The sequence below is a fragment of the Myotis yumanensis genome, unplaced genomic scaffold, assembly GCF_028538775.1.
Source record: "Myotis yumanensis isolate MYYU_CA2020_CCGP unplaced genomic scaffold, mMyoYum1.0.hap1 SCAF_13, whole genome shotgun sequence".
Lineage (NCBI taxonomy): Eukaryota > Metazoa > Chordata > Mammalia > Chiroptera > Vespertilionidae > Myotis > Myotis yumanensis.
The window spans coordinates 33,775,332-33,794,054 of NW_027223764.1; the positions used below are offsets into that span (position 1 = coordinate 33,775,332).

At 42.1% G+C, this 18,723-nt stretch overlaps 1 protein-coding gene across 2 annotated transcripts in view; it reads right to left on the minus strand.

Moving 5' to 3' along the window:
• The window catches only part of CCDC6 (coiled-coil domain containing 6), a 109,983-nt gene that overhangs the window by 18,260 nt on the left and 73,000 nt on the right, over positions 1-18,723 (minus strand). For both annotated transcript variants that reach the window (XM_070432804.1, XM_070432803.1), the window contains 2 exons: positions 5,852-5,955; positions 3,857-4,017 (listed from right to left, as the gene is read on the minus strand). In XM_070432804.1, the coding sequence (XP_070288905.1) occupies positions 3,857-4,017; positions 5,852-5,955 (265 nt within the window). The remainder of the gene's footprint in view (positions 1-3,856; positions 4,018-5,851; positions 5,956-18,723) is intronic.

Here is an 18,723-nt window from a genome sequence, read left to right on the forward strand (position 1 = left end):
TTACTCCATCCCAAATATGCCCGGGCGCAGCGTTTCTCAGCAGCGCTCCAGGAAGCATTAGATTGGCCCCTTGAAGTACTTATTGTTTCCAGAACCAGAAGGGCGCTGTCAGAGCAAGTTGCCTTTCTTTTCCATAAATAGGAAAGAAAGCTTCGCAGAACTGAGGGTTGATGAGACTTCAAGAATAATCAGTTCAGAGGAAACAGTTTTTCAAAGGAAACGGCAATCCTTTCACATCTGGGGAAATCAGCAGGGGGAATCCTTAACAATAATCTACAGACAAGAAAGCCAGTCAGCAGGAATGATGGCTGGAAGCCTTCCTGGCTGTTCAGCAGTTAACAGGCCAGCGTTGGCCCGTGTGGCTCAGTTGGTTGGGTGTTGTCCAGTGCACCAGAAGGTTGCAGGTTCGATTCTCGGTCAGGGCACATGCCAGGGTTGTGGGCTTGATCCCTGGTATTGGGCATGCAGGAGGCAGCCATTTGCTGTCACAGCCTCACATTCATGTTTCTCTCTCCCTCTCCCTTGCTAAAAATCAGTGAACTATTACTTAAAACAAACAAACAAAAACGCAGGGAAGCCAGAGGCATAGAGAAGACACCAACCAGGTCCAAAACTTCTGGGTGTTACTGACCCAGGCACAGAGAGATGTCATTCCTTGGGTGCCCTCTGCTGGCACACCGCCACACCTGATTTCAAGAGACTAGACTTACTTCCAGAAGTCAGCTCTTACCTTCCTTCACGCAGAGTTCCCTAACAGGTAGGGGCCACAGTTTATGCACCCCCTATCTTCAGCCACCTTGCAGTATCTAGTCCAAGATAGTCAACTGAGAGTGACTTCTAGTCAGAGTCCAAAGAGGTGGTTTCCACATAATCCAAAGGTGACCTTCACAGTCTGCCTTCACTTTCAAGTTTATGGTTAGAAAATACCGATGCCCAGACCCCACCCAAATCAATGAAATCAGAACCTTGAGGAAGAGGACTCTCCACTGGTCTGTTAAAAACTCCCCAGGATTCCAATGTTCAACCACAGTTGAGAACTATTGGGAGAGAGCTTCAAGTTCAGAACAATTGGACTTGGAGGATAAGGATGAGTGAGGTAGATGGATGAGGAAAAGTTATTAACTCATCCTCTAAACCCAATCCAAACCACTTGTGAGCGGCTGAGGGCCACTTGCGGCTGTTCGGTTCGGCTTTCTCTGTCCTCACACTGATGGGTGCCTCTGATGGTATCTGCAGTCTCTTCAAAGACCAAATAGTGCAGTAGGATGGAGGTAATGGGAATGAAATATTCTTCCCAAATTTCTTCTAAAAATGTTGTCTGGGACACAAGGCAAGTATACATGAGCAAGAAAAATGCAAGCTGATGGCACTGGAAAGAATTCAGAAAGGTGCTAAAGGACACTGTGTGCCCAACACACCAACAACTCAAAAAACATCCTAAAATAACTAATATTTGAGAACTCCTTGACTTGTTTTCATGAAATGTATTTAGTGGTTCTCAACCCAGAGTATATGTCAGCATTACCTACATTAAAAAAACGGAGGGCCAGGCTCTACTCCTAGAGGAAGGCTAGAGACCTGTATCAAGTTAGACAGAATAACGGACTCCCAAAGATATCCAAATCCTAATTGCTAAAGCCTGGGAATATGTGACCTTATGTGGCAAAAGGGACTTTGCAGATGTTATTAAGTTAAAAACTTTGACATGGGAATTTGTCCTGGATTATCTGGCTGGGCTCAACAAGCTCCTTATAAGACAGTGGTTCTCACCCTGTGGGTCGGAACCCTTTGGCAGTCAAACGACCCTTTCACAGGGGTCGCCTAAGACCATCCTGCATATCAGGTATTTACATTACGATTCATAACAGTAGCAACATTACAGTTATGAAGTAGCAACGAAAATAATTTTATGGTTGGGTCGCAACATGAGGAACTGTATTTAAAGGGCCGGAAGGTTGAGAACCACTGTTATAAGGGGAGGCAGAGTTAGAGTAAAAAAGGAGGTGTGACAACGGAAGCAGAGGTGGAAGTGAAGCCAATGGAACTAAGGGGCCATGAGCCAGAGCCTGCAGGCATCCAGCTGGAAAAAGCAAAGGAATGGATTCTCCCTCTAAGCCTTTTCCTGCTGACACCCTGACTTTAGCCCAGTGAGACCTCTTCTGAGCTTCAGACCCCAGAACTATAATATAGGCATCGGCAAAAGTAGGTTTACAGTTGTCTGTATGGAAAATGATGCAATGACTAACAAATAACACAAGAATAAACTTTTGTTTTGTGAGCTCACAACTGTAAACCTACTTTTGCCCACTCCTGTATAATAAATTGTGCTGTTCTAAGCTACTAAGTGTGTGGTCTTTTGTTACAGCAGCAATAGGAAACTAGCACATTGTGTTTTTTAAAGGTTCTTGATGCACCATCCCAGACTGAATGAGAGCTTACAATGAATTTTAGAAAAGAAAACAAAGATGAAATCACTGAAATTTACCCTGGAGGTGTTCTTGAACAGTAATCAAATGTGTGTATAGACGTTCATTGCAGTTACGGCATCACCAGGAAAAAGGATCTATTGGTATGCGACTGGCTAAATAAACTGTGGTATCACCAAATAATCAAATACTAAAGCTGCCTTTTAAAAAAGGGAATAACGCCAAAACCGGTTTGGCTCAGTGGATAGAGCGTCGGCCTGCGGACTGGAGGGTCCCGGGTTCGATTCCGGTCAAGGGCATGTACCCAGTGGGAGATGTGCAGGAGGCACCTGATCGATGTTTCTCTCTCACAGATGTTTCTAACTCTCTATCTCTCTCCCTTCCTCTCTGTAAAAAATCAATAAAATATATTTTTTTTAAAAAAGGAATAAGATATTTCTATAAGTTGGCAAGGAAAAGTTACAAGATCTAGTAAGTTAAAATAGAAAGATGCAAAAGAGTATATTCATTGTACTACTATTTGTATTTTAAAAGTTTATACAAACACATATACTTGGAAAAAATGTATAAAAAATGGGTAATTGCACTCAGCTGGTGTGGCTCAGTGGCTGAGCATCAACCCATGAACCAAGAGGTCACGGTTCGATTCCCGGTTGCAGGCTCTATCCCTAGTAGTGGGTGTACAGGAGGCAGCCAACTGATGATTCTCTCTCATTATTGATGTTTATCTCTCTCTCTCTCTCTCTCCCTCTCTCTGAAATCAATAAAAACATATCTTTAAAAAAATCTTTTTAAATGGGTAATTGTCAGAATTGGGTGGTTGGGGATCAGAAATGAGAGAGAGAGACTTATTTTCCCCTGCATACCTTTCACTACATTGCCTATTTGAATAAATAAATTGGAACAACCTAAAAGCAGAAATAGGAGAAACCCACACAAATGCACAATGATCTCATCAAGTATTCAGAAATTTAGTTCCTTTGACTTCCAACTCAACACTCCCACCTTTTCCAAAATAATAAATATAAATTTCAAAAGCACTTATTCAAGTACCATGAACAAATGTTAGCTATGGCTAAAATTTAGCAGTAAGGAAGATAAACACTCTAATATCTGCCCCCCCCCCCCCCCCAAATATATTGAGGTCTCTTGCAATCCTAGAGATGGATGCAGGGGAGAAGGTTAAAAATATTACCCTGAAATTATTTGAATTATTTTTTAGAAGTATTCTAAACTAGCTGCCTGGCCCTACTACAATAATTTTTTAAAAATAATGTATTCCAAGATGACAGGATAAACATGTATTGGTAATGAAATACATTACGAATTTGATTAACACAAATCAAACAGTAAATGTCAGTAAAACCCTTGGTACTTGGTAAGTGGATTAATTCTGCAGACAGAAGACAGGGAAACCAGAAGCTACGTACGCTGTAACTGAGCCGCCCTCAGCTGCTTCTTCAGCCTCTCCACTTCATTCTTTAAAAACCGGATGTGGCGCATCATGTTTTCTGGAGAGTCGATCTCCATGGAGATGTCTCTAGGTGATGGGGGAGCTGACACTGGCTGGTCTAATTTCTCCTGCAGGATTCTTTATGGAAAAGAAAAAAATCCAACAATAAAAGACTGTTTGCCTTGGAAAGACAAAACATACTAGCCAGAAGGCTTGTTTTAATAGCAACCTCCTGTAATGAATGAATTGCAGAACCAATTCACAGGGTTGCTGATCTCCTCTGCCCATTTCACATGAGCTTCTGGTCACCCTGACCTGGTATTCGGGTCCAAGGGCAGAGCTGAAGGACCCACCCTCCTTTTCCTTCCTTTAAGTTGCCACTGGTAATTAAGCATTCCTAAAAAACAAAATCTCTAACATTTGGTTCTAAGTAGTACGTCTGGCATGCGGAAGGCTCCAGAGTTATCTACTCACTAAATGTTTGACATGCTGGTTGAGGACATGGAGATACTAACGGAATGTCACTCTCTCAAAGCTGAAGGTTTATGAACTGTGCACTTTCAATCTCTGTGGATGGTGGCATAACATAGGAGACTCAACGTATAAAATTCCCTGCTGAAAACCAAGCTGAGGGCAAACTGATGAGAGGCCCTTGGCTTCTGGCCACAGCTAAGGCAAAAAGTTAAAAGCAAAACAAAACAAAAATTATTATGTTAATAATTGGCAGTTCCACCTTCCCCACTAATTATCGTTAAGCACATCAAATGCTTATTTGTTATATTCAACAGCTTTTGACTTATAAAATGTTAATTTCAGATTGCTCAACCCAATAACCTGCAATAATTTGGTACTGCTTGTGTTCTGCAAAGGAAGAATGAATGGCAACAGACCTCCATGTCCCCTTTTATAGGTTGCTGGGGGGGTTTTGTTTTTAACTTTTACCTTTGAGATTGCTCAATGGCTCTAGCTGAGCAAACCAGTATGTTAAATGTTGTAATGGTCCCTACATTTATTATGTTAAATATTTTTTCCTAATTCCATCTATTAGTACAGCTACAATAATGCAAGACGCAGCTGGTTCAGCTACCTCTTGAATATTTCCCTGTAGATATACAGTGCCTCTACTTGCACTTTTCTTAAAGCCTGTGGTATGTTTCTATTTTGCAAATCTTGAGATGAACTTAGAATGATTTATGGATTCATCCAAACACAATATTTATGGCAAAAGGACTCTGGTTAGCAAACAAAGGTCCTCATAAGGTGGATTAATGAACGTTTTCAAGAAACTCCCTTTCTACACCCATCCTTACATCCCTCATACAGAACTCCTCGCTATTCTTCAAGCCTGGTTCCAGCCACCCAAAGTCTGCAGCACTTAGAAATAAGGGCCTGACAGTACCTTGCACAGAGGGTTCAAGAAATGTTTGCCGTTGAATGACATTTCACATCCATGTACATACATTTAATGCAAAGAATGCTAACCTTAAATATGTACGAGCATTTCTTTGCAGCAAGTTTTAAGACAATTACATGGTAATTTTTCTATCAAAATCTCAGTCTTCCTAACGAAGTACATTTTATAAATATATAATAACTGCAGGAAGGTAGTACATATGCTATGCAGTTTAGAAAAGAACTGGGGAAGCCAGCTCAATCAAGTAAAAAAGCTGAAACTGAAACTATAGCCATCCTTCAGAACATTTTAAAGGTGAACAATAGCACCTTGACTAACTTCTTCATAGCCTCTGACACCAAATGGAAAGAAATTCTACTGTGCCAGTGCGTGCGAAGTGTAAAGAGGTGACCAACATGAAAAGAGGTCAGGAAGCTTTCAACATGTTTTTCATTTGACAAATTAAATGACGTGCATCAACCATGGAATTAAAGGTCCCATTGTTATTCTTCAGTCACACCCAGAACAGCACCCTGGCCACATACGCAATCCCGTATTAAACAGTAAGACTGAACAAACCGCTTTTCAGCTTCAAGTTTATCCATTCTTTTCCAGAGACGATTAACTAGTGCTTCTTGTTCTTGCTCCAAAGTATTTTCAAGGTCAATCTTCTCTCGTCTCAACTAGAGGAAGGAAAAGAAGTTTTACTGAGAATAGCAGGCCACTTAAACTTTGATAATTAGATTTCTTGATTGGACCATTATGACCCCTTTACTTGGAGAAACTGCAAAGAAATGGCCAATTTTCTAGCACAGACACTTTAAATGCATCTAGTTCTTACACTCTTGAGAAAACCAAGACAGGTTCATTCTTTGATGTTACAGCGTAATTGCTGTCTGGTACATCACTTGTTTCAGCATTTATTCAAGGCACGTGGAAAATCTTCCTTTAAGAGAGTTCGGGGGGGAGTTCTGCTTACTAGTCATACCAAGACCTACCTGAATGTTTGTACCCCCATTCTGCACCCCCCAGTCCTGCATGTAGTTCAACATTAAAGATTACACCAACATTTATATAAATACTTCAAACATCCATATTTGTCAATGGGTGCACATAAATATGTCCCAAGATATAAAAATAGGCACAAAATTATAAACACCAAATTCACAGTACTGGTTACCTCCGGGGAGGTAGGAAAGAAGGGAACTTTGATTTGAGGAAAGGTATACAGTTGTGGAGGGAACCCCAAACTATTCTACTTCATATAAAGAAGCAAACTGGGGAAAATTCACTTAACCAATCAATATTGAGAAATATGAAAATATTGACATCCACGCCAGACACTGGTTAATAAGGAAGTAGCAGGGAACCCAGAAGTCAGAGATGTCTGCCTTTGTGAAGTTATATTTTAAAGGCGTCAAGATAGTAAGTGAAACAAATAAATTACATATTTGGTAGAGGGTGAAAAGGATATGAAGAAAAAGGCTAGTGAGAAAGGCTAGAAAATGCAACGATCAGTAGACTTCACAAGGACAGGTAGAGGGAATGTGCTGCATCATATTATTGTACTTGTCTATGTATTTGAAATATTAAATAATTTTAACAGGAAGTTTCTTTAAAAAGAGAGAAAGGCTATGTGACTGCCCCTATGCTGTCCATGCAACCAAACCCAATTCACCTTTTCCATCACTGAGTCAACAAATTATTTGTGATTGCACAGCTGCAAAAATGCCACAGTGGCAGATTTCACATTTCCTTAGGAGGTCAGAGGCAAGCTCCTACTGATCAAAGATCCCTGCATATGCAATAAAGTGAGACCAACACCATGTACAAAATGTAATCTTTTAAAGTAACCAAAGTAGACTTTATCCAACAGGTAAATGCGCCTGGGTCACAGAGTCAACTGAAAATACAGCTTCAGGATTATTTTCTTTGCACGAGCGGAGTAAAGAAAGGGTGGTGGGATGTCAGAGTCAGTCAGACACACTTTGTGCTGTGAAGCTGGGAATAGGCTCATGCACGCATGCTCCTCAGAATGTTAAACAGTTCCTACCTGAAGCAATGAGAAAAGACCTGGAAAGCCGCAGAGAACTCCTATACAACTTAGTGAGAGTCTGTGCTGACCACATTTTTGGCCAACCTTTGAAGTATGATTCACGGCCATTTTTAAAAGAAACAACACTCTAAGGCATTTGCCCGTGAAGGACCCTGTTCCTGTGTTTGACTAAAAGCATTATAGCGAGTACTTGGCAGGCAAGAAAAAACTCAAGTAAGGCATCATTTTGTAGTAGGGAAACTTACGTCCAGTTACGTTTCATTTTGGAGTAATCAATGCATAGTGCTAACCAATAACTCTGAACATCCAAAGCTGTCTTTGCCTGTGGATAACTTACTAGACGTGTGGCTCTAGCAGGTACTCACCCGCTGTGAGCCTCAACGTCCCCATCTGTGAAAGGAGAAGGTGGGCCTACGTGGTTCCTGAGGGCCCTTTCAAAGCTACCCATTCTGTCATTCTCCATCAGTGTCAGTCTCAAGACGGCCGCTGTCTTCAGTCTGGGCTGGCTCAGAGCTAGAAGCAGTGAGACAAATCATCGAAACCCCCCATTTCATTTTAGAGCTGAAGGAACACAGGATCTTAAGGAGAAAGTAGGATTTGGGGTAAATGATGCTATGGGTTGGGAGCCTACCTCCTTTGCCAAGAATTCTTGGGAGTAGCAGCGTAAGGAGCAGCTTCCTGAGTCTGAGAGTATGAGGACACAGAGAAGAGAGCAGGATAAACGGGTTGAAAATGGACATGAATCTCAGCTTCTTCGGGCACCAGCTATCAATTTACTGCCCGTTTCAGCAAACTGAGGCTTCCTGGGGGTGAAACTTGGGACTGCTTTACCAACTGGCTCTCCTAATTTATTCCCATGAAGTAGGCCACACAGGAGGCCCCAGCTCAGCAGCCTAGACTTGGGTGTTTCATTACACGGGCTGGCAGTACCGAAGGAGTCCGTATTATTTAGCCCCCAAAGAGCAGGGTTTCCGGACTTGTTTTTTCAGCTTTAAAAATCTCTCAACTTTTCAGCATCTCTGGGGAGTTCGGATGGACATTAAGGGGCAGAGAAGTTAGAGGGAATGGTATTATTTATGATTACAATGAACTGCCCATTAAATTCTTTATCAGACTTGACCTTCCATCTCCTGCTCATTTATTTCCACATCCTACCCATTTAGAGCCAAATACAGACACCACCAGTTCTGCCAATTCAGGCAGAAGGAGATTTCAGGTGCTTCTGACATTGTCCGTATCTCGAACAACCCTCAAATCTGGGAGAGTACTAGTATATGCTAAGTTTACAGGGTAAGTCAGAAATTCGTGCTTGAATCACAACAGCAGCCCAGTGGCGCATTGCTCTCACTATGCTGGTCTCTATCTGTAATGCGCTCCCCTATTCCCTTCCTAAGAATATCCCGTTGCTTTTTTTATTCAGTGTTCATGCAATTGGCATCCGCTCATCTATCGCCACACATCAAATTCTCAGGCTAACCCAAGCCCCTTCTGCCTGCTTTTTCTGGGAGCATCGATGGATATAGCTGATTCGTAAACATACTCATTTGAAAGGCCGCCTTGTAATTAAGTCAGTTCAATGGACTGCCAAAGTCTCTACTTCTCTTCAGTAGCTCTCCTTCTCATTACAGGTTAATTAACCTCAGACCAAGGGTTCTTATTATGTTCCCAAAATAAATACAGAGCTCCTTTAATGGATAAACTTAGTGTGTATAAATTTAGCCAACTCATCTGAATTCACAGCTCTTCCTGCCTGTGTCTTCTCAGTGGGCAGATACTGACCTCCACCAAAACAGCAAAAAAGAGAGGGTGCAGCTGAGAGATGGCTCCCCACACTATCGGATTTCTGCCTCCCGGTAGCCTTTTCCCACTTAAAGAGAAGTATGACGCTGGCTGGGGCGGAGGGAGAGGTGGGGGGAAGGAATGCTTGGCAAGAACATCTGATGAGAACGTTAGCCTCACCATGGTACTCAGCCACAGAATTCTGAAAGGTTTTAATGGACCTTTTCAATCTACTTTGAAAAGTTTTAGTCTAACTACCATATAATCATCATTTCTACGAGAAAATATATTCCAAACACCTGACTTGAAAAACAAATTTGGGGGGGGGGGGGGGGCGGAGAAGAGATTAAGATGTACAAATTGCCAGTTACAAAAAACAGTCACAGGGATGCAAAGTACAGCACAGAGAATATAGCCAATAATGTTGTGATAACTATGCATGCTGTCAGATGGGTACTAGATTTAACAGGGTGACCACTTCATAAGTTATATAAATGTCTAGTCACTACGTTATACACCTGAAACTAATATACTGTGTATGTCAACTGTATTGCAAAAAAGTTTTTTAATAAAAATAATAATTTTGGAAAACAGCCTATTACAACAAATCCGAGATAATAAAGAGAGGGCTCTGGCTGGTGTGGCTCAGTTGGTTAGAGCATCATCCTGAGCATCTGAGGGTTGTGGGTTCAATTCCCACTCAGGGCACAAACCCAGGTTGCAGGTTTGATACCAGTTAGGGTGCATATGGACGGCAACCAATAGATATTTTTCTCACACACTGATGTTTTGCTTTATCTCCCTCCCTCCTTCTCTCTCTAGAATCAATAAAAAAAAAAACACATCCTCGAGTGAGGATAAAATAAATAAGTAAATAAATAAAAATAAAAGAGAGGGGGAAGCCCGTGGAAGGGCTACCATATAAACTGAACTCAGGCACACAGATTGTGACAACATAAGTAAAAAGCACTTAGGATGATGATGCTATAAGGAGTGGACCTGATGTTTAAAAAGAGAAATGGCAGAGTACTCTCCAGGACCTAAATTAACCTAATTCATAGTTGGCTAGATTTTTTCTTTTTTAACAGAAAGAGGTAAATCCTAAGAAAACAACTGGGTGATGGGGATTAGTACAACAATCTCCCCAAACCTTCTGGGTTAGGTAGTATCTGACGGCCATTAAAAGTCCAGCCCAATTTCCTACCAACTTATTATGTCATATCATAGGTGTCCAGAGTGGTGACTGTGGAGGTTTATCAGAATCATCTGGGCCGAAACCGGTTTGGCTCAGTGGATAGAGCGTTGGCCTGCGGACTGAAAGGTCCCAGGTTCGATTCCGGTCAAGGGCATGTACCTGGGTTGCGGGCACATCCCCAGTGGGAGATGTGCAGGAGGCAGCTGATCGATGTTTCTCTCATTGATGTTTCTAACTCTCTATCTCTCTCCCTTCCTCTCTGTAAAAAAATCAATTATATATATATATATACACACACATAAAAAAAAGAATCATCTGGGAAAATAAAAAGCACAAAATTAAGAAAACAACTAAATTAAAGTCAGAAAAATGAACCCAGTTTTTGCAATGGACTGAATGTTTGTGCCCCCCCCAATTCATGTTGAAGCCTAAATCCCCAATGTGATGGTTTGGAGGTGGGGCCTCTGGAAGGTAATTAGGTTTAGTTGATATCATGAGGGTGGCCCCCATTATGGGATTTCTAATGACCTTTCTAAGAGTCAAGAGAGACTTTGCAGCATGCTGTTCCCTCTCATGTGAGGACGTAAGGAGAAGAAGGCAGTCTGCAACCCTGAAGATGCCCCCTCGCTAGAACGCCATCAAGCTGGCACTGATCTCAGACTTCAGGACTCCAGAACTGTGAGAAATAAGTGCCTCTTCTTTACAAACCAGTCTGTGTTCTGTGGTATAGCAGCCCAAGTGTGCTAAGACAGTTTTTGTTTCTAGTAGAGACAGTAAAAGATCTTACTTAGCTCATTCCATCCTACTTTGCCAATACGTATGAGCTAATCAAGGTTTTACGTATTGAGTCCTCACTCAATGTTGTTGATTGGTTCTGTGACTTTAATCAAAACAATGCAGGCTAATAGATATAAACAAGAGTTAAGTTCCTATGGCATCTCATTAACACGATCAAGGTCTGATGGTAATTGAGGACCTGCTATACACAGGAAAGAAGTGACTAACAAGATCCATGAGGGAGCTATAGAAATATATCATGTGCAACTGACACAAAGGGGTTAGAACAATGCCCGATGGTCCTTGGTCCCTGGCAAAGCCTTCACACATTAAAGCAACAGAGGCAAGTAAGGCAAACCTTAAACACGGCCTCAGCTGGCATCTGTTCAGGTGATCGGTGGGATTGTGCTCAGCACTGGCTATTCTCCTCGGCTAGAAAACATCTGACCCTTACCTTCTGGCAAAAAAATTTTTTTAAAGAAATCAAGCAGCCAATTTGTGTTACAGATGAGTTAAGACAGGTGTTCCTAGACCACAGAGCCCCTGAGGTACCTATTGGATTAATCAAGCCGAGGCTGGTTCAGAATTAAAAACAAGTTCTAGGTCAGTGGTTCTCAACCTTGGATGCCCATTAGACTCACCTGGGAATTTTTTTAAAATCCTGATTTCTGGGCCTCATCCTCCGGAAATTCTGTTTCTTTGTTATGGGGTGGGGCCACAACATTAGTAACAAAGAAACAGAATTTCTGGAGGATGAGGCCCAGAAGTCAGGATTTTAAAAAGATTCCCAGATGATTCTAATGGGCAGCCAAGGTTGAGAACCACTGTTCTAGGTCATCACAGCGCTGAGCACAGGAAGAGCCAATGGAAGTTTGTCAGTGAAGAATAGGAGAAAAGGAAAGGGAGGATAGTTATGTTCAAGTTTAGGAGGCCAAAAATTACAATTGAAAAGAAATTTATCTATGTACTTCAGAAATATACTGATAGAGGGAAAAAACATACAAAAACATCATAAAGAACTATTTATACAGCAAGATAAATAGGGTTGTCTTTTGGATGAAAGTTATATTGGTGATAATTTATATTCCTACCTTTTCCTACCCCACCCACTTTTTAAAAGAAATTTACTATTTATTTATTTATTTTTTAAATATATATTTTATTGATTTTTTACAGAGAGGAAGGGAGAGAGAGTTAGAAACATCAATCAGCTGCCTCCTGCACACCCTCTACTGGGGATGTGCCCACAACCAAGGTACATGCCCTTGACTGGAATCAAACCTGGGACCCTTCAGTCCGCAGGCTGATGCTCTATCCACTGAGCCAAACCAGTTAGGGCGAAATTTACTATCTTTAATAAAAGAAAATACTTAAAGACATCTAATCCTAAAAAAATGACAATTTCCTAATATAATTTAATAGTAAAACCCTTAATTTAGGATGTTAACTTACATATATAAAATACAGAATAAGCCCATATACTCTCAAAGGATAAATGACAGCTTTCTGAAGACTCTGAGAATTTCTCACATTGCCCAGAGTGAAACTTCTTTATCACAGTGTACAACTGTTTTCTTCTAAAAAATTATGTTCCTATAAAAATAACTTCAGGATAACATTAATATCCCATTAACATTAATGTGAAAATGACACTATTTCATAGTTTATCAGCTCAATAAATTTTGCTTTAGTTCGGTGATGTTGAAAAATGAAGGCCTTTATGAATTCCCCACACTTATAATTACTCAGATTTATATAGTTTCTGGACTTAAGTTTTCATCACGATGTTAAACAGATGTGATACTAGGTTTATAATTCTAGGGGACTCTTTTACCAAATAATTACCATTGATGGAAAGCAGGTTTCAGCATCTTGGATGGACATCCTTTCACTACATCAAGGAAAAGTGCTTGGAAAGAAGTCATATAGTGTGTATTACAAATACACTATTACATCAGGGGCTACTATCTGTCCATTATCTAAAATAAGCTTCCTTCACAAAATAACATTCGGGAAACTTTTCTTAATGTGCTTTATCTAAAATGAAAGTTCTTGCATAAAAGAAATCATTTCTTTCTAGTCATGACCATACCCATCCCACTTCTTTGCATAGAGTTGTTAGATTTATGACTAACTTTCATTCTCTAGCCACGGTTCAGCAAAGGGGAATGCAATGCCTCTTCTAAATCATCAACTAAATTCTTACCTTGGTCATAAAGAAACAGACTTTGTTGATTTCAAAATTACAAGCAACTAGGAAGTCTGGGTTTAGTATCTCTGGGTTTTATTACCCTTGATGCAGCACACCAATGTCCTCCAACTTAACAGGCAGTCTCCACCCCCAGTGCTTTACCAGAAATGCACACTGTCGGATCATGATGAGGTTCCTTTTTACAAAGGAAACACGTTTAATATTTTCCCGGCCGTCGTGTAATGTCGTACTGTACAAATTGATCCACATGGCAAGTGGTATCTGATGCTTCAAAATAGAGTCTGATAAGATGGAACACAGTGAGTCTCTGTACTTCACTGAAATGAGGTCCAGGGAAGGAATACTAGGGATTGGGAGAGGGGGAGGTGGTGGTGGTGGTGGTGGTGATGGTGGTAACCACATCACGTAGATACTTGTCTGTGTCCCTGACAGAGCTGAATCTACTTTCAAAGGTCTGGAGTTGGGAACCCTCGGTTAGCTTCATGACCTCCCAACAGCTCCTGGATTACAAAGCAAATCCACCGCAAAGCGAGCCTGCTGGAGCTTCAGATACCACCCAGTGTCCCTAGTTTACCTACTTCCCGGGCACCAAATCCCACTAACTTTTCAGCTCTGTGCTGAGGCGTTTCCCCCTTCAAACAAACAGTAGGCAGAAAGCTTGTACCCAAGCTTCTCAAGTCGCCCAAACACCCTCAAGGATTTGCTACAATCAAATTCCCACTGAGGGGACTTTGGGGTTGACTGTGATTATGTCTGGCTGTGCCCCCAATGCAGCTCATCTGAATGTGCACACACAGGTTATTACATTTTACAAAAAAAAAAAATTTAAAAGCAGGGCAGCAAATTATAATACACTGCTGTTAAAGAAAGGAGGAGGAGGAGGAGGAGGAGGAGGAGGAGGAGGAGGAGGAGGAGGAAGAGAATGAAGGACAAATATAAATAGCAGTTATTTGGGGAGGCTTGTAGTCTAGGAAATGTTTTATCATTTTTGTACTTCTATGTTTTCCAGTTTCTTGAAAGAGCAATAGATTAATTTTAAAATGCAAATGTTTAATAATAAAAATTCCAAGGCTTCCATAATTTGAGATCAGTATTTGAAATCTAATTTCAAAGCAAGCATAGTGCTCATTAAATTTCCTGCCCTTAATGCAAGTGAAACCTCAAGGAACTTGGTTGTTCTTTGAAAAAACAAAAACAAAAAAGGCACACAGACACCAGCAGGTGCTGCCCAGAGCTATTACAACAGAGTTCTCCCACTGCCAGGGGCTACAAGGGCAGCTGTTAGCATGAATAAAATGCTTGAAAACCCAGTATGGTCACACTACCCATGAATTTAAGAAACAATTTGTTGCACCACCACCACCACCACAACAACAATAACAACAAATCAACCAAGGACACAAATCTGAACATGAGCCACTGGCCACTCAATTCACAGCTCAGTCACCAGGACACGCAGATTATCTGTGTAACTCACTAGAGTCGGTCGCTGCAGCTACCAAAATAAGTAGCATCTGCCTTGTATGGAGACTGATTATGATGTCAGTTTGGTATGAAAAAATTAACTTCCAGACAAGTAAGGCAGAGCCCACCTGGTAGCCTTCACTAAGAACCCCTGTTCTAAAAGCTAGAAACCTAAAACTTTCCTTTCTTCCTCATCGAACTTAAAATATACCATGCTTCCTTTGAGAGAGAGAGAGAGAGAGAGAGAGAGAGAGAGAGAGAGAGAGAACAAAACGTAAACCTTGTCCTGAGGATTGCAAGACATTATTTGAAGCCCCAGCCTCTGCGACTTGGTGAGAGACATTGGGCCAGTGGGTGTCGCCCCTGAAATGCCCCTGGGAGCCAGAGTCTTGTCAAGCGTCGTCGGCTGATGTCTGCTGGCTAAAGGTAATCACTGGGCACCTGCCAGCAGAGGCATGCATGAGCCTTGGTGCAGCTCCATGGCAGCCTTCCGCATGACCCTCACTATAAAGGCAAGCTTGTGCCCTCAAAGTCTGCCAACCCCCCTCCCCGCCCCTTCTTTCCTTGTCTGGCAACAAAGAGAAGGGATTCAACTTCAAATCTTCTTCCTGGGTTATTTTCTCTGTTCTCAGCATCTCTATTCCATGCAGTAACTGCACTCACTTTTTACTGCATTCTCCTCTTCCATTCCTGTCTCCTCTCACATCCCTGGTTCCCTGAAACAAGCTGGACTTCGCTCTACCCAGCCCGTGTGTATCAATTAACAATCAAACCCAGCGCCAAGGAGCTTCAGGTCCTCCTCAGCTGGTATGGGGAACGGGTTGCAACAGGAACGCTGCTCCTCTCCACAACACTGCACAGAGCATCGCTCGTCATTGTCCATGGGTTCACTGCCCTCCCTAGACCAGCCTCCGTGAGGCCAGGGACCTTTCTCAGCAGTTTGTGGCAGATGGCAGGCACGTAATCAAGGTGTTGAATTAATGCAGGATATGTGCCATACAGGCACACTGACCGTAGCATGGACAAAGAGGACGTCAAAGTGGTGGGATCACAGATGACATCTGAGCACAGAGATTCATAAACAGGTAACCAGGTGAAGGAAGGTGGTGAGACATTTGAGGCTCAACTGATATGCATGCACATTTATAACCTATGTCATCTGCCACAGTCATTAGGTGGAATCTTGCATTATTAATGGCAGCAGCTACAATTTCTGGAGCACTGACTAGATAGATGTGAGTCACCAGGGATATGGTGGTGAGGTCAACACCTACCTCTACCTTCCAGGAGATTTAGAGGGAAGACACAATTTGTTTAACTGTTTGCTAATTACTATTTGTGTACCAAGTGTTACAAGAGAAGGACTGAATGTTAGCAAGTACTTTACAGCGCAGACCCCTGAGTGACTGGGAGAGGGGCGTCAGTTAGATGAACAAGGATGGGAGCGGGAGGGAGAAAGTAGCCCAGGCAGAGGAAACAGGTCCATGGAGATCTAGGGCAGGAAAGCACTGGGCACATCAGAGCATGTTTTTCAAACTGCAGGTCACAACCCATTACTGGATTGTGAAATTAGTTGAGTCAGTTGTGACCTACATTTTGCTAAACATGAAATAAGGTTGAATGGAAAATCAGTGCAAAGCACATACGGTTGTTGGATGAAACTTGTCCCAGTCACATATACAGTTACAAAAACATCAGTGCCCTGGGTTGCCACGTAAACTTATTTCTGGCTGTGTAGTCCACACTGCAACCACTGTGCAACACGCACGGAGAGTGAGGAGCGGCACAATGGAAGATTAATCCTCCCAACCAGCCTACAGGTTAGGGATTATGTCTGTTTCACAGCAGAGACCCAACTGCTTGCCTGAGATCACCCAGCTTCTCCAGATGGGAGGAAGATTTGAAGCTAGAGAAGAATCTCCCAACTACACAGGCTAAAATACTGTCGGTACAAATGGGTGCTAATGAGTGAATTGACCATTCCAATTCTAAATCCAACCTGTAGATATGGGTATCTGTGCTTTAAAGGACATCTCGGACAAGAAATCATACCCCGAATAACAAGATTAACTGAGAAAATGACCCTGGCGTGTCTGGTACATGGCAGGCAATCCTGCTCGTCACGTTAAGTGTTTGCCGGATTGCACCGCCAATTCTCCACTAGCTGATTCCGGTATTTTTCTATTGTACTACCTAATAAAGGGTTAAGTACGCAGTCCACCCGTTTCTGGCTGCTGTTCTCTTCTTTCCCATAAGATAATTTTCTGAGCCAAGTGCACAGAAGGCCCTCACATCTGCTGGGCTGAACTTAATTTAATAAATAAACGAATGCATGCCTCTTAATGCTAGTTATCCTTCTCCAGAGAAGAAAAATCCTTCCTAGTTGGCAGAAATCATTCAGATCAAGATTTGTTGACATAGAGAATATTCCAAGTTCTAAATGTTCTTACCTAGGAAAATGTGAACACCAAATAAGCGACTGACAGTGAACACATACTTGAACAAAAGTCTTTAAATCATGGCCACCACCAGTGTTTGTTCCAAGCCCCCAGGAGCACTAATGTCCTGTTGACTAGATTAATCCAGTTCATTAGACTAATGCTAACTATCAGTGCAGCAAAGGCCTCATACTTTCACATTATTCTGAACATGCTTTTCTACATTATTTTCAGAATGCTAAATAAATGCCCAAAAGGTAGCTAAAATAAATGATTAAGAACTCCTTAGCCATGCAACTTGAGGAAACCTCTTGTTCTCCGTCTGGGTTTCCATTTCTGAAAAAGCAGTGTAAGCAGGTTAGGCCACTTACAAGCCAACTCAGTCTACCATCAAGTGGCAAGTCACACGAAGCCACCTCCACTGCTTTTTCAGAGGCGAAGGGAGCAGGAAACTTGTCCCAAAGCCTGGGAGGAGACCCGAAGCCCCTGCCTCTGGATTTCCTCATGATTTCCCCACTGTCTCACGTCTCTGCCAGGGTCTGGAGACAAAGATAGTCCTTCCCCAATTCATAGGATTTTAGTTTTCCAGGTCTAAAATCCTATGGATTCATATATTGCAAAACACCAACAGAACAGACCATTTATAGCACAGAGACCTTGATGATGAAGCTTAACATTCCCTACTTGAAGAATGAAAGGATCCCAGACTCTGGGTCTAAGTGTCCATGCCAAAGGCCTGACTTTTGGAGAGAAATTTACAATGAGGGCCTTCTGCCTTGTGAGTTAATTGGGGCCTACTTTCAAAAACAGCCCAAGATAGAGTCTCAAACCGAGTCTCAAACCCTGTTAACAGGGAGTGGGCAGGTGCCTACTTGTTGAGGTCCTGCCCCAGCAGGTCCAGGGATTCCCAAAGGTGTGGACGGAGTCGGTGAAGAAGGAATGACACAGAGGCAGCATTCAATTGATCAGCATAGCGAGGTTCTCTCTTTATTCTCCTGTTACATCTGTATTTATACCATTTGTTTTTAATCCTATCTATTCTATTCCAAAGGTTAGGGCGTTTGTTATCTCCATTCCAAGGTCACTACTCTATTGTTCTGTTAAGCTACAAGGAAGTAACTGAAGGAGCTTATCCTAAGTAAAGATTATGTAGTTTAAGCGTAGCACTTAGTTAAGGGGTTTTACTGATTCCCTTCCTTAGTCCTGTTAATCCCTAACTCTAGGGAAAAATCCACACCTGGAGAAACAACCTTTCCCGGAGAGGTGACCTTGGTTAAAACACATAGCACTAAGGAGGGGAGCAAACATATTAAGAACAGTATTCCATATATGCCAGGTCCCTTGAAACATATGCTGTGCAGATGTTTCTTCCCTGCAGCGACTGTGTCAAGCAGCAAGGATGGACCAGCTTCCGGCAAATTCCCCCTTTTTTATTTTTTTAAATGATACCGCGTGTAAATCAGCGGCCACCTCTCGGATTGGGTTGTTTAAGACTCGGAAGACCTGTTTGTGACTTTGCCAACAGGTCAG